General features: G+C 42.9%; 2 protein-coding genes across 10 annotated transcripts in view; one reads left to right on the top strand and one right to left on the bottom strand.

Annotated features, from left to right (window-relative positions):
* LNX1 (ligand of numb-protein X 1) overlaps positions 1 to 10,407 on the top strand; it is a 107,808-nt gene extending 97,401 nt beyond the window's left edge. For both annotated transcript variants that reach the window (XM_084759715.1, XM_084759716.1), the window contains 3 exons: positions 683 to 908; positions 9,595 to 9,753; positions 10,100 to 10,407. In XM_084759715.1, coding sequence (XP_084615841.1) covers positions 683 to 908; positions 9,595 to 9,753; positions 10,100 to 10,235 — 521 coding nt within the window. In that variant the 3' untranslated portion in view covers positions 10,236 to 10,407. The remainder of the gene's footprint in view (positions 1 to 682; positions 909 to 9,594; positions 9,754 to 10,099) is intronic.
* An 880-nt stretch (positions 10,408 to 11,287) lies between these two features.
* FIP1L1 (factor interacting with PAPOLA and CPSF1) overlaps positions 11,288 to 16,285 on the bottom strand; it is a 62,426-nt gene continuing 57,428 nt past the window's right edge. For all 8 annotated transcript variants that reach the window (XM_084759718.1, XM_084759719.1, XM_084759722.1 and 5 more), the window contains 2 exons: positions 12,345 to 12,482; positions 11,288 to 11,646 (listed from right to left, as the gene is read on the bottom strand). In XM_084759718.1, the coding sequence (XP_084615844.1) occupies positions 11,499 to 11,646; positions 12,345 to 12,482 (286 nt within the window). In that variant the 3' untranslated portion in view covers positions 11,288 to 11,498. The remainder of the gene's footprint in view (positions 11,647 to 12,344; positions 12,483 to 16,285) is intronic.

The following is a 16,285-nucleotide window of genomic DNA, read 5'->3' as shown; positions in this document are numbered from 1 at the left end:
CAGCAAGCATTTGAGGCCATCCCGTGTTATTTTCTTCCTGTCTATAATTATTTTGTGTATAAAAAAAAGATGGTGTATAAGAGGAAAACAAACAAACAAACAAACAGGAGATAAAGGAAAAGCAAGGGTAGAAAGGTGCAGTTTAAATTTCTCTCGCTGTGCAGCAAGCACCAGGGTGGAGGATGGTCAGGTCTGACGAGAAGTAACTTGATGATCAAACTTGTAGCCTGTGACAGAGAGGACTGGTTTTGCATGGAGCAGGTACTTGGGTAACGGTAGCTCTGCACAGCACGGAGATGGCCAGTGATGAGAAACAGTGACTGCATTGCACGTCCGTGAATGCTCAGGTCCAGCTCAGGTCTGCTCTGGGCTCCTGGGCCAGACACTAACTCCTGCCTCAGTCCCTGGCTCTGTGTGAGTACTGGAGCAGATTGTGTTTGGTTAAGGAGACACGGAAGCTGTTTTGTGTACAGAGACAGGTGAACGTTGGCAGGCAATCTTTAGGCATGCCCATGTGCTCCATTTACCATCTGCTGAACGAGACCTAGCCTCGTGTTGCTATGAGCTAGAGACACACACCTCTCCTCAGCCTGTGCGCATGCCCAGTCAGACCCCATCTTCTCACGCATGGGGAAGAATCCCATTTGACTCACCAAGGACACTTCTGCTCCTCTGGCCGCAGGTGACATTTTATTGAATGTGAATGGGATTGAGCTCACAGAGGTCAGCCGGACAGAGGCCGTTGCCATCTTGAAGAGCACATCCTCCTCAGTGGTCCTCAAAGCCTTGGAAGTCAAGGAACAGGAGACCCAGGGAGACTGCAGCCCAGCATCCCTGGACTCCAACCACAACGTGACCCCACCCGGAGACTGGTCCCCATCCTGGGTCATGTGGCTGGAATTACCACAGTGAGTCCCAACTTAACCCCACTATGGATTCTATTTCTTAAACTACTCTTTCACTGTCTTGGGCGGATTCATGGGGACTAGCATCTTGCTAAGACCCAGACTTATTTGCGGGGCTGTTTGAAATAATTCTGTCTCTTCTTGGGGGAAAAACTAGGCGCTCTCCTTGAGGTGTTTGCAGTTGGCAGGGGGTTCAGCTGACTGACAGAGATTCAGCCTGTCTTTCCACACTCACATCTGACGCGTAGCTGCTCAGGCCAGGTTTTGCCTTTGTATGGATATGAGTGGGGTGCATACCAGCTGTGACCCCACTCTGAGGCTTCTAGAAGCTTCCATTGGACATACAACAGCATGGCAGAACACCAGGCTTCAGAGTTAAGCATCTGCTAGCTGGGTATGCTTCTGAGACCATCTCTCTTCCGTGACTCTTCTGGAAAGTTCTCTAGGAAGCAACTGGCATACCATTTTACTGAGGTATAATTGGAGCCTTGCAACAAACTATAAAATTACGTGACCCGATGACTTCAGAGAGATCCCCTCAAACTGACTATGCACACAAGTTGACTACTGACAGTTAAATTTGATGTTTGCTTCCCTGGGCCTAAGTAAAATCTACTGGCCTTTAGGTGGTTGCCTGTAAATGTGTTTTTTAAATATTAAAAAAGACTGTCATCAATGATGGATATATTAGAATAGGATGAAATAAGGGAAACAGGGTATTTATTTGGTTTTAAAATATTTCCTTTAAAGTAGAGGTAGCTTTTATTTATTTAGTAGCCTCAAATACAAACTGGTCTAGACTCCCTCTGGGGTTTCCACTAGTTGACAGCATTATTTATTAAATCATTAGATCTGTAAAAGTCCTTAGAAAGTGGAACCCTGAGCACTGAGCCGTTTAAATGCTTCCCCACTATACCTAAATAAAAGATTATTATATTGTGTAAAAAAAGCTTTAAGATAAATTTTGCAACTATAATGCCAAGTCCATTTATATCTTTTGTTTGAACGTCACCTTGCTGTTCTCCTCACCACTGCCTAGTGTAGGAAGAGAACAGGAAGCCCATGGCTCCTCTCTTCTCCCATGAGCCACTCGGCGTTGGCCGCAGTTCTCTGCTCTTGCCGGGATGTCTGGACTGCACTCCTTTCCTCCAAGAGTGAAAGGGAATGTGACATGATAGCATCCCAGGATGACAGGGACTTCCAGAACCCCGGGCTTTTCCCTATTTTTCCTCCTTGCAATATTTAATGACATAGTGAGCAAGTCAGAGGTCCCAGAGCAGAGGGAGTGGGGAGCCTCTCTCCTCTCCTGAACCTTCAGTTCACTCAGCGGAGGCAACCAGCACCACCCACATCACGAGTATTTTTCCGGGAAAAGTCTGTATCCAAAGTTGTCTCTGCAAAGTGCTGGCAAGCTTGGGCTTACAGGGTATGCGGCCATAGCAACCACTTACCCTGCTGCTGTAGTACAAAAGGCAGCCATCCAACATCCATGACAGCTCATGGGCTTGGCTGTAGTTCGCTGCCCCAGCCTAGAGACCAATCAATCAAACACAATGGTGACTAGTATGTTCCAAGTATTTTTGAATATTAAAAAAAAAAAAAAAAAAAAAAGCCCAGGGGCTAGAGAGATGGCTCAGTGTTTAAGAGCACTGTCTGCTCTTCCAGAGGTCCTGAGTTCAATTCCCAGCAACCACATGGTGGCTCACAACCATCTATCATGAGGTCTGGTGCCCTCTTCTGGTGTGCAAGAGTACATGCGGGCAGAGCACTGTATATGTAATAAATAAATCTTAAAAAAAAAAGCCCACAATTGACTTTGGGCATCATGATAGTGCACCATGTCCATGGCCTGCAGCAGCAGGTTCACAGTGGCAGGTTAGCTGGCTCTCACACTGTTGTGCCAGGTTTTTATCTTTAGGGGGGTGGCACCTGTGATAGGATCAGGCTATCTTGGTCCCTTCTCTCCATATGAGGCCTGGTCCTTTTACCCAGTGTTCAAAAGAACTGTCCTGCCATGTGAGCTCTTGAGGGATTCCACATGTGCGCACTTGGTATCTGCTTTCCGTTTTTCTCGGCTGTTTCAGTTGTTTGCTTGTTTTCTTGGCTCCCTCACTCCCCAGCGTTCTGTCACATGGCTTTTCCTTTGTGACCACTTTCGTTTCTGAGTGGCTTTTCCCCTCTGTCTGCCTTCTGTACACTATTCCTTTCTTGGTGTACTGTCTTTGGTTTCCTTTTCTCCTTCCTTCCTCTCTCTATCTGCCACTCTTTTTAAGACAGAGCTTTGGTGTGCAGCCCAGGCTGGCCTCAAACTTGCAGCAACGCTCCTGCCTCTGCCTTCCAAGAACTGAGAGTATAGGCTTGTGTTACCATGCGGGCATCAGCTTTGAAGTCTTGTCAACACCGTGCTCTTGCTGTTGTTCTTGCAAAGAGAACTGCTGCATAGGTATTTCAAATCATAGCGATATGATTATCAATATCATGTTCTAAAGCAGCATTTTTCTAGTGAATTTCTAGTAACATTTTTCTAGTGAATAGTTCTTTTCTTATTTCTTTCCTGCTTCCTTTCCCCACCTGCTTTCTTGTGTAGCATTACTAACTCTGTTGGTTCAACAATCTTTTGAGTGGGTTAATTTTTTTTTCCCCCTGAGCAGCTGTCTACTGAAGGCTGATAAAAGAAAGGGTCAGAGCCACATTCCAGGTATAGGGTTTGTGTGTTCTCTTAAACTAACTGAGGTCAGCCTAGCAGGCCACGCATGATGCCCTGCCATACACAGGCTCCTCTTTCCCACGTGGGTATCTGTTTGGGTTTTCACGGCTTTGTACATGTCTTCTTCTCTGCCAAGCTGGACCTGGGAAAACCTGCCTGCCCACTTCTGGTGTGTCTCTACGTATTCTCCTGCCCTAGTGTCCTCTCTGCCAGCTTTCCTCTCTGTTGCCCTTTACCCTAAGGCAGCTCTCCCTCATACATGCACCTCTTAGCTTTGCTTAAGACGGGGTCTGCGTTTCTGCTTCCAGTTTCCCTAGTCGATTTGATAGTAAGCCTAAGGCACAGTGGGAACTGTAACTTCATCCTGCCAGATTGAAACCGGAAATACAACTACACTGGCACATTTCAGGCCTCAGTCCTGTCCTCATCTCAGACATGAGCTCCAGTGGGGCAGCTTCAGTCTCTATGGGGTTGGGGGTGGGGATCCAGTCACGCCTCTAATCTTGAGTGCTCGGAGCCTCAAGACACCTAGCTTTTCCCTTACTGACAAAACAGCCTTGTCTTACACGTCTCTAGCCATTTGTGCAGTAAGATTCCGAAGCACACCTTGGCAAACTTAATTTTACCTGAATTGTTAGATTTTAGACTACAGTTAAGCCTTTACAATTCATGCAGAGATATCGAATACAAATACACTTCTCCTTTCACTCGACATAGCGTGAGGGAGGCTATTTGCCCCAATATACAATCTTGCCAGCTACTTAAGGGCAGTGAAAAAGCATGTGTCAGCAGGCGTTGAGCCTAGGAAGCCATGGCATGCCCTCTTGAGATGCAGTGCAGCAGAGAGCAGGAATGCCAGTGAGGAGGGTGGCCTTAGTATGCTGGCATTTGCTGTGTGAAACCAGTGGGTGTCAGCTTCAGGCGTTAAGGGGAGGTGCTAAGGAACCAGGTAAGGGTGAGTTATTGGCAGTGCACCCGTTGAGAGCACCCTATGCTGGGACCCCTGCAGCGGCTCCAGACATTCGGCCAGCTACACAGATTACCAGCCGCCAATCACCGGGAGGAGACTCGGAGCACATCGATGGCATTTTACTTTGTTGGCTCTCAGGGCCCACATCCCCCATCTGGAAGTTCTTCAAAGCATGTTCTCATCTGGACTAGCAGGCTAGAAATATGCATTAACTCACTTCTCTTCTTGCCTGAGGATTTAACCCTTTCCACTCCCGAAGCCCCTAACACATTTTAATCAGGATTGTCAATATTGAAGGGGAAGGGAACAAGGATCAACTCCTCCTTCCCCCCCAGCTCAAATCTTTGATATTTTCACCATGATAGAGCCACCGTGTTCGTACATCTAAGCCATGCAGTGTTAACAGCAGCCATGAAGCAACAAACGCTTCTGAGGTCTGAGCAAGAGCCAGGGTCTCTTCTGAGAGCCTCGCATGTTCTCTGCACTCTCCACTCATGTGAAAACCACATGCTCTGTAACTCAGCAGGAAACTAAGGCTCAGAGGTCAAGTGACATGCTCACACTACAAGGCAGAGCTGCAAGCGGAGCCTGCCGTTCTTGACGTAGCCTGATTTTAATCACGATGCAACAGTAAGTTGGAACTTTCCCCAAGAGAATGCTAAGCCTGCATTTAGCTTTAGTAATTCATGTCTTTGGTTTTTTTACTATAAAGCAAGTTCTGGAGCTCACGTAACAACACTTGCACCAGGACAGCACAGACAGTTCTCCCTGCTGCTTGCCACTCATGCCAGTTTCTTGCCATTTCCCCATCACCTTCCCTGTGTGATTGTTAAGTCCCATCAATAAAAAAAAACCAAGTGGCCACATCATCTCAAGAGCAAAGTCATTTTTAAAAATATATTGAACCTACCTATATTTAATATGTAAAATGGTGGGTTTTAATGTTTACTATAACAATGGGTAGACCCTTAAAAAAAAAAAAGTCTGGAGCTGCTATTGAATAGACACCCTTATGTACTAGGAAACACCTTTTACTGACTTCAATCTAGAGGACAAGATGCCCTGATAAAGTCTCTACTGTTATGAACTATAAAGGTAATAAAAAGCTACCACGGATGCGCTGCAGATCGTTTAACTAGAGCCCCATTTGAGCAGATATTTTTTAATCCCACCTGGACTGGATGAGCTCCTTGCCTAGATGGTATCAGCTACAGATTCTTTGCTTATGACCCGAATAGCTCAGGGTAGCAGGAGTGCAGGCAGGGAGAGCAGTTACCACAGGGAGCCCTCAAGTAGGTGGCAGAGCTAGCCCGATCTGGGAGTCAGCCGCAGGAAGATGATAGAGCTAGCCCAATCTGAGAGTCAGCCACAGGATGGTGACAGAGCTAACCGGATCTGGGAGTCAGCCACAGGACGGTGGCAGAGCTAGCCCGATCTGGGAGTCAGGCACAGGAAGGTAGCAGAGGTAGCCCTATCTGGGAGTCAGCCACAGGATGGTGGCAGAGCTAGCCCAATCTGGGAGTCAGCCACAGGAAGAGACTCTACATGCTACTGAGAGTTTAAATTAGTGGTAATGTTTACAAGCAAGTTAGGGCAAAATGTTAAAATATCCAAACAGACAGGACTAACAAAATTAAGGTAGCATTTTGTAAAAGGACTAAAACTGGTTACACAATCAATTTTCTGTCCTCAGGATAAGATTTATCTGTTGTTTTCCCTAAAATTCAGCCACTGTTGTTATTTTTTTTTTCCTACATTAATTTACAGACTTAGTGTTTTGGATTTGTGATTCCAATATAAAATAATGATGAAAACTGCTTTTTAAAAAGACATAGGTCAAATTAAGACTAAAGTATTCAATTTTAGTAAATTCTCTATGGGTAAGATAGTGCAATAATACAAAGTACGGCGAACAAATTCATGATCTCTAGTGCACTCACAACATGGGAAACATATTACAATTTAATCCAGTAGGAGACATGGTCTTGAAACTGGCTTGACGGACTCCCTTACATTCTAGATTTAAGAGTCAGCGCCTCCCTTGTCTTAGTGGACCTCTCTCCCTTAAACACGGGCAGAGTTCCAAAGCAATGGTGAACAAATTGGTAGAGGAGAAAGATTGGGGGGGGGGGAAGGGGGGTTTTGCCGGCATGCAGGTATTTGCACATGTATGCCTGGTGCCCAGGGAGGTCAAAAGATGGTATTTGGATCCCCTGGAACTGTAGTGACAGGCAGTTACAAGTCATCTTTGGTGCTGGCAACTGAAACCTGGAGCCTCTAGCAGAGTAACAAGTGCCCTTAACTGCTGAGCTGTTACCCCAGGCCGAAGCCTTCATTTCATGAGCAGCTCAAGGCTTCTCATACTCAATTCACGCGCTGAAGTTAAATCTCTGTGGCTCTAGCCATAATTTCACTGGGAAAAAATGATGAAAGCCCTTGCCATGCCATATACCACGCCTTTCTCTGTTAGTCCTAAATTGAGAGAATGAGCTCAGAGTAAGAAAAAAGCGCATTTACATCCAGAGTCACTTAATCTGGAGGGTCACTACTCAAAACCAGCTGCCAGGCTTCCCGGCGGGGAATGCTGTAATGCAAGTGGGGAAATAGTCATCAGTCCCAACTCAGCCGTCTGAATCTGAGTTTAGCAGACTGATCTTTTGCCACTACAACAAAGGCAAATACACATCCTAGTTAAAGAAAAATAATAAAAGGCTAGGAAATGGGTATCTTCCTGTATGGGTGCCAACGGTGGACAAGGATTTTGCATATTCACCGATACTCCCCAACACAAAGTGCATGTTATATAAGCAAATAACCTCAAAGTTGACCTAAGCTGCTGCTGCCTTTCCCACTGTTCAGTCTAGGAAAACAGACACACTTGTAATTCAATATTAGGATGAGTAGTTTCATAATTTTAGTTTGTTGTGTTCTTAGCTGGTTAACACAAAGTACTTGGGATAGTCAAATAAACACTGAAAAATCAAAACCCGAAAAACAATGGTTCACAAAAAGGAGAAGCACTACAGTTTCAGAGACTGTTCGATATATTTATATACCTACTTACATGTTTTAAAGAGCGATGACTAGATCTGACCATACACCTGGGCAGCAATCATCTAATTGCTATTTTTCTATCAACAACATCAACCTCCCCCCACTCCCCATTAAAAAACCCCCAAAACCCAAACCAACCAACCAACCAACCAAAACGGGCATATACTCCACCAAGGTGGGACTTTGTGATGCTTCTACTATTGTCAAGTAAACTGGAACTAACAGTTTGGTATCCAGTACACCACAGCGCCTACAAAATGTGTGTGCTACTGACAGGTTTATGGGAAATAAGCACTTACCAGTAAAAATGAGTTCTCACAAAATGAAAGTGTATATGCTTTACGTGTATGCCAATGCATATAAAACAAAAGTGGGCTTGCTTTACTTCAAGTGAAAGCGACAGCATGAAAACCCTGCTGTATTCCTAAGTAGTTCTCCACAGAAGCAGAACTAATAGGATGTGTATTTTCCTCATTCATCACTGAGACTTATCAGAATGGCTTATAGGCTACTCCAACAATGGCTGTCTACCAATGGACAGTCCAGGATGTCACCTGGTCTTCAGCATGCACTGGAACCCCACAGGAGTAGACAGGCTCTAAAGCCAGTGAAGGAGTGGACTTGCCAGGAGAGCAAGAGCAAGCTTCCATCTCCCATGTCCTTTATATAAGTTGCCAGCAGGTGAGGCTTAGATAAAAGGTGGATCTTTCCACCTCAAAAGATCTGAATTAGGCCAGGTGGTGGTGGTGCACGCCTTTAATCCCAGCACTTGGGAGGCAAAGGCAAATGGATCCCCGTAAGTTCAAGGCCAGCCTGGACTACTACAGAGCGAGTTCCAAGACAGCCAGGGCTGTTACATAGAGAAACCCTGTATCAAAAAAGCAAAAACAAAAAACAAACCATCACCACCACAGCAACAACAAAAAACAAAACCAAAGATCTGGATTAAAAGTAGGTCTTTCCACTTCAAATGATTTAATTAAGGAAAAAAAAAAATCCCTCGCAGGTGAACCCAGCCACTTGAGTTTTATAATTCCAGATGCGGTTCAAGTTGCAGCCCAGAACGGTCATCACAGGTGTTCAATGATGAGAAGGGCCAGCAACCAGTGCAATGACCAGACTGCATCGCTTAGCATTTCACAACATCATTTTATTGATTATCAAAAAGCAAGTGATTATTTTAAGGTACAGTCTATATACAAAACATCTCGTTTCTACCAACATAAAATACTATCTTCCAGCCAAAGCGGTGCCTAGATCAGATACACACGGTAGACATGGGATCCTAGAGCAGACGTGACTGCAGTCTGCACGTGACGACTCCTGGCCAGCTGCGGTCCTCCCTCCCCCGCTCCCTTCGTACCTTCTGCTTCAGTCTATGCCATGCTGACTTTCCTCCTACAGTAACTGTTCTGTATTTTGCCCCAGTTTCCATTCATCTTATGCCTACAGTCTTCCGTAAGTTTATGTGAGTAGGATCAGCATTTTCCAAGGGGACAATAGGAATTATACAACTTAATGAAGTTCATCAGCATAAGTTAAATTTATTTTCCCTGTGATTAATCACTAATTCAGAGAATGTTCAAGAATTATGTAAGCCCACAAGCACAGAAAACTTCTATTCCCTCAGTATGCTCCACTGTGACTTATTAGAAGTATTAAGGCATGTCTGATTTTTGGTTCATGCATTACCATGTCCTTAGCCAAAAACATGGCCATCTTTCTCAGCAGAAACAAACAGAACATAATACCAAGTCCTTTGGTTGAAAGGGTAATTAGCTATGGAAAAGAGAGACCAAATACAAAAGCTCGCTAAGGGAATAAAAAGCTACTGTCATTTCTGAGGGAGGTATATGCAGTATTTTTCACTTTTTAAGTGTCAAAAAAAAAAAAAAAAAAGAGATGAAGTCACAACTACTAAACTCAACTGTACATACACTAATTATATTCTATTTCAGGTATTTATGTAACTCTAAAGATGTGATATTACGAAGAAACACAGCTGGAAGTCTGGGCTTCTGCATCGTAGGAGGTTATGAAGAATGCAGTGGTAACAAACCCTTTTTTATCAAATCCATTGTTGAAGGAACACCAGCATACAACGATGGAAGAATTAGGTAATAATAGTCAAGTACTTTGTTTTCTATATGTAAAAACTTGGTCCCACCTGAAAGAAAGCATATGCTATGCTTTCTTGAAGAATGAGAAATTACAACATGAGTGTACTAGTTAGGTAGTAAGAAATTCAAATTTACAACCTGCCTTGGTCCCATATTACAAATTCCTATTACGACTATGCCTTCTAATGCAAGCTGAATGGAGCCTGGAGAATTTAAGTGAAGAGGGGGAAATCTAATTAGAATAAGAATGAACAAATATAGCAAATACTACGACAACCAGACAAGTCCACCTTGAGGAACTTCAACCATTCTGATGACGATACTGTGGTTTTCTTTTTTTTAGATGTGGTGACATTCTTCTCGCTGTCAACGGTAGAAGTACATCAGGCATGGTACACGCTTGCTTGGCAAGGATGCTCAAAGAACTTAAAGGGAGAATTACTCTCACTCTTGCTTCTTGGCCTGGTACTTTTTTATAAAGTCAATGACGTATCTTAGAAAAATCACTGATAGACTAGGTAAAATTGTATTTATCTTGTCAATTTTTATATTTAAAGAGTATATTGTAAAAAATGCCAGAAAAAGTATGATATTATGAAAGCAAGTTATACTTCAGAGAATGTTCACAAAAATAAAAACTTATAGTTTTTATTTGGTGTGGAGGATTTCTTGTCACTCCAAATCTTTAAGTTTATATTTTTTTATTCAATAAAAACCCTATAAAAACTAAAATGGTTTGGACGCCACACTTAATTCAAATCAATTAAAAATACGATATAAATGGAGTTCAAGAAAGAGTACATTATGGGCATTTAAATTTAATGGCAGAGGATCTAAACAAGCAGTGTTTTCTAAGTGACAGCTGTCCTCTCGTGGCTCTCATCAACTCATCCTGTCACACGCCAAGCCTGCTCTGTAACCCCTCCCAGGGCCAGTCCAGATTTGAAGTTTATGTTTTGGTTTTAATAGGAAATTACTGATCTAACACTACTGTCACTGAGTTTTTAATTCTTAATATGGAAATGGCACAAAACAAAAACAAAAAAACCCCACTCCACATTCTACTCTACCATTGAGCACTGGAAAACATGTTAACAGCAGCCAAAGCACCTGACCCTTGCTGCAACAGATCGCCATGCAGTGGGCCAATGCTGCTGCCGCCAGCCGCCAAGTGTGCCTGCGCCTGCTGGGAAGTGTACAGTACACCAAACGGCCACCCAAACGCCTCAGACCACTTATCATTAAAAAAAAAAAAAAAAAGTCCATTTAATTACCATGGACCCGAATTCAGAACACTGAAAACCTGCTATGGAATGTGTCCAAGTTCTGGAACATGTAGGATCCTCACAGCAGTAAGATGAAGCCTGGCCTCACTTCAAGACCGGCCTTCTGCAGCAGGCCCTCTGTGACAGTGTCCCACCAAGAAAACAGCGAGCCGAGGCGAAGAGTCCTTGGCCTCCTCACACTGGGTAGAGCCAAGGCTGCTCTAACTCCCCTGCTGACTCATTCACGTTACTTTCTTGGATATAAGGTCATTTCTGTCTTTTATTCTTTAAATATTACAAGACAAAGATTTTTAACTTAACACAAAAAAAATGCACACTTTTATTTGGGAAAAAAAAAGAAGTTAACGTTTCATTCTAACAGAACAAGATTAAAAGTATATTTCTTAAACATTATCCAGAAAAATAAGGAGATTTACAGCATCTGTTTCTGGGACTGACACACGTAAGCGGTGGTGCCTACTCGGCAGGGGCGGCTTCGGCGCTCTCCTGCTCGGGCACAGGCTCACTGCCAGCCTCTTTTCCTTCTTTGCTTCGTTTAGATTTTTTATGCTTGTGTCTCCTGTGACTGTCCCCTTCTTCACTTTCGTGACGACGTCTACTGTTACTGCAGGGAAAGGAAGTGTGTTTAACAATGCTTAAGTAACACATGGTGACAAAAACCAGTCTGGTCTAAATAACCAGTGCAAGCCTGGATTTAGGATAAACCCATTTGTTCTGGAGAGAATTTTGCACGAGATGTTACACATAGATACATATGCTATGGGGTTACCTTCACCCATGACACCCCAGATTCGCAGTGCCCATTACTTTGTTCTGAAAGACTTTACACACGTCTTTTTTTTGAAAGTCTTTTTGAATTAGAAACTGAAGCGTAACTTGGAACAGGAAATACTATTTTACAGGGTGAATTTTCAGATACAATGGGCATTAAAATTGATTCAAAATTTTTGTTTTAAAACTGCAGGCCCTGGATTTTTTCTTTAAAGCAAACAGCACTTTAATATTTTATTATAAGGATTGGCTCATATGCCCAAATTCCTTTATCAAGGAGATAATGTGAAACAAACCCACCCAGCTATCTTTTTATTCCATGATAATTTTGTCAGGGAGATGGTAAGAGAAACACACCCCTGTCAGGTTTAACAACTGCCGCTGTGCATGAAGGAGGACTACGGCAGGTGCTCCCGGTCTTTCAGTTAGGAAGTACTTCACTTCCTAAAGGGTCATTTGTGTCATGTATGCACGCCACATTCTATCCCCGCGTCAGCCCCCGCCAAGGCTGGATCACTATTAAGGACCCACCTGCGAGAGGACTTGTGTCTGGTGTCCTCTTTCTCTCTGTGGCGCCGTTCTCTGTGCCGCTCCTCCTTTTCTCGGCTAGCCCTATGGCGCTCATAGCCTCTTTCCGCATACTCCCTGTATCTGTACCGCTCTTCATCACTGCAATGCAAGAGGAAACACTGATACCAGGACGGCTAATTTAGCTGACTGAAAGGACGAGCTTCTGAAGTCTAACAGAAGCCCGAGCGTTAACTTGTGTGTGGTGGCCAAGCCACACCTCTAACTGAAGAAAGCAGCACACTAGAGTAACGGCATCTTGTCACATATACTTTGTGCTATCCAAGTTTTAACGACAGGTTTTATATTATAATGTCACATTTCTTAAAAAAAAAAAAAAAAGACCTGTAGTTGATTTAACTTTTAATCAGCATGTTATTTCTTTTTGCTCCCATTTTATAATTAAATGTATTTGTGTATCTCAGCTATCTAAAAAACTAACTTATTTGCAAAGCACTGGCCATGTGGTAAAGATTCCAAGAATATATGGCTCACAGTGGCTTCCACAGACATGAAAGATGTTTTTTTTTTAAGTGTTTGATTTCTACCAGCAGAAACAGTACAACTTTCATCAAATGTGGAAGTAGAAACAGAAGAAACAGGCAGAGACATCACCGCCTGCATCCCCACACAGGACACACATGCTAGACACCCAGCTACTTCATCCACACTGCTCTCTGTCCTCTGCCCTACTCTGGATGTTAAAGAGAACACATGGCTAAAAACGTCAAATGCATGAATACAAGTTACAGTTCTATTTCATGATTTGGGATAGAACTACAGAGACTCACAAAACAGAACCAACTGCCAGACTTCACAGTTTTTCCTCCTGACTTTTCCTTTCTTTTATATTCCTTCACTGACATTCTTCTATTAATTTAAGTCTTCCTTCTCACTATGAAGCCCACGTTGGCACTGAGCTCACTGTCTTCTCCCCTCACTTTCTGAATCTGGGTCACACCCATGTACTACCATGTCTGTTTTTTCTTGTTTTCACATGGTCAGAATTTTTTTAAAATCCAGTTATCAGTATCTGTTATTTAGGATAAATAAACATCTTTTAGAATATTGCCAAAAGCTTTAATTTAAAAAATAAGTTCAATACAAGTAACTAGCAGTTTGTTTTTTGTTTGTTTGTTTGTTTGTTTTTCAAGACAGGATTCTCTGTGTTGCCTTGGCTATCCTGGACTAGTTTTGTAGACCAGGCTGACCTCAAACTCACAGTGATCCCCCTGCCTCTGCCTCCTGAGTGCTGGGATTACAGGCATGTGCCGCCGCACCCAGCTGTAACTAGTACTTTGCGTGTAGTAACAAGATGCTGGAGAATCTGGCAGGAGTTCAGAAACAGGGGAAGCACAGAGGACAGACCAGCCTGTGACCCTGGACAAGGAGCGGCTCGGCAGTGCTGCTTAGTGCCAGGACACACTGCTGCCCGAATAATGACCTGGGACAGAGTAAGACTGGAAAACATTTTATAAAAACATGCTTTAATACACACAAAGGTATGTGTTCATGTACGGGTACACCTATGTTTCCCCTCTAAGGAGCATGTTATTGCAGTGTACCAGGACAGGCAGTGCAGAATGGCAGCACATACATGAAAGCCCTGCACATTCTAAGCTGGTGCTATTTCTAATGCTGGAACTTCACCCCTTTAAACCTCAGCTTTCTTACTGTAACTGACCATCTTGTTCAAGGTTTTTATAAAACCAACAAAAATATTTATATAGTGCTTGGTGTGAGAGTAGGCAGTCAATAAATGGAATTCTTGGGCCTGAAAGGTAAGCCTGACACCGAGGTTCCACATTGTAGAATGATTGAACTGACTGCCCCAAGCTGTTCTCTGACCTCTAAAGAGGCATGAGGGGGAAGCAAGTGCACACACACAATACAACACAAACTGGAACTCTTTAAAGAATAGTACTTGCAATTGCAGAAGCAGACCGTTTTCTATAAAGGTTACTGTGCCTCTAATCGTCTCTCTCCAAGGGAAAGCAGACCAGCACAGTGACAAATGAATATTACAATTAACTCCATCAACAAATGAGGCTTTCTTTGTAAGGACTCCAACTAAGCTTACATACAAGTAACGGAGGCAGTTATTTCACAAGTCTGTCATGTGTAGGCCTTCTTTCCCCACTTTGCCCTCAATCCAATTCTTTTGGATCCTGCAGGCAGTCCTGTGCACGCCAGACTGCTGGGGAGCTGGCCCTTCATGAAAACAGCAGCCCCTCCTCCCTCCCTTCCCGATAACTGCCCCGATGCAAAGGCTTCTCTGGGCCTGGAACTCATTAGCGCACATTTTGTAATGTCCTACAGCAACCAGCCTCCTCTCTGGCCCACAATTAAACTACCTTAAAGACAGATGTTAGGACTGCTCTCTAATTTTCAAAACAATGACCCTGTAATTTGTAACGCAACACATGCTATATACGTTTTGTTTTTAGAACACTGTTGTTAGAAACAAACAGCATTTGCTTCCCACTGTACTCCCCAGTAAAGGATTCTCCCAGGACAGTGTAGAGCAGAGCTCCTTTCCCTGTTGCTCTTCTGCCCTAGAGCTCAGCAGCCTGAAAATGAGAGCATGGTTCAGCCACTAACTCTCTCCAGCTTAGCAGGAACTCAGAAGGCCCTGTGTATGTGCATGCGTGCATGGTGCATGATGTAAGAATCTTTCTATGCATTTCTGTACTAAGATCCTTGACTATGAAACACACAGTTTATAGACAATGTACTACTTCAAAGGTACAGTTCAACTATATTAAAAACCAGTCAACTTTCTGGGAGAATATTGCCCTTAAACTTAAGCAGAAGTGTGCACTTGAGTGGCTGTGGCCAGCAGTGTATGTCCCACTTACGTGGTCACGCCACTGTTTCCCTGTTTGATCAATAAAATTGTACTAAGTGCCTACTATGTGTAAGTCACGAGCAAACACAGTGGGAGAAAAGGTATTTTAACCATCGTGTCCAGTTCTTTGTCATATACTCTCTAAGAAAACCAGTCCTAGTCGGCTTAACAGCATTATGAAATTTAATTTGTACAGACAATATATGAATTTTTGTGCATCTTTAGGATACAGCACTATTTCTAGCTTAGAATGGGGCTTAAAATGTAAATCACATGAATGAAAGAATTTTTAAAAGTCAGCTGCATGGAAAGGAAAGAGGTAAAAGTTAACAGATTTAAAAATAAAACAAAACCTAATTCTTAAGAGAATTTTAAATGACAACATGCCGCCACACTGAACAGTTAGCATGCCTCTCCTGGTTCTCTTAACTCCCCATGCTGCCTAATCAGTCTCATCTGAGAGGATGGCTTGAACTACATACTGATCTGCAAGGGATGAACTTCTTAGGCCAAGTTTATTCTTAAAGATACTTAGGCTCTGAAAACCTTGGGTTGCTCATCTTATTAATCACCACCTTAGGTACCATCATAGTGTTCACTAAAGAAAAATGAAATATAACTTTTAATCTTACTATCTCTTTTCATGGATAGACAGATCAATGTTGGTATTTAGTTACACGATTTATTAGATATTATTTCTGGATGGAATAAAGCAGTATACCAATTCAGAGCAGAGCATTCTGGTTTTCACAAACTTTTACATCAAATAAGCTGCCTCTACAGGACCTGTGCATATAAGGTAAGACCTCTTTTAGGTGACTCAAAGAGCCACAGGAAAGCTTGAGAATTTCTTTAGAAATGTGACATACAAATAAAAACTCAGGTGCACACGAAGAGCTTCCAGCTGCTAAAGTTAGCTTATTTATGTTTAAAAAAATTGACATGATATATTCAGTAATCATGATATCTTTAACTCAAGATACATACTTAAAATGTTAATTTTATTTTAAGATCAATATACATTAGAGATGTATATGAATTATCAACTAATTAAAGA

This window comes from Acomys minous, assembly GCF_964271855.1.
Source record: "Acomys minous genome assembly, chromosome: 15".
NCBI classification, from domain to species: domain Eukaryota; kingdom Metazoa; phylum Chordata; class Mammalia; order Rodentia; family Muridae; genus Acomys; species Acomys minous.
This window is presented reverse-complemented; position numbering and strand designations above follow the sequence as displayed.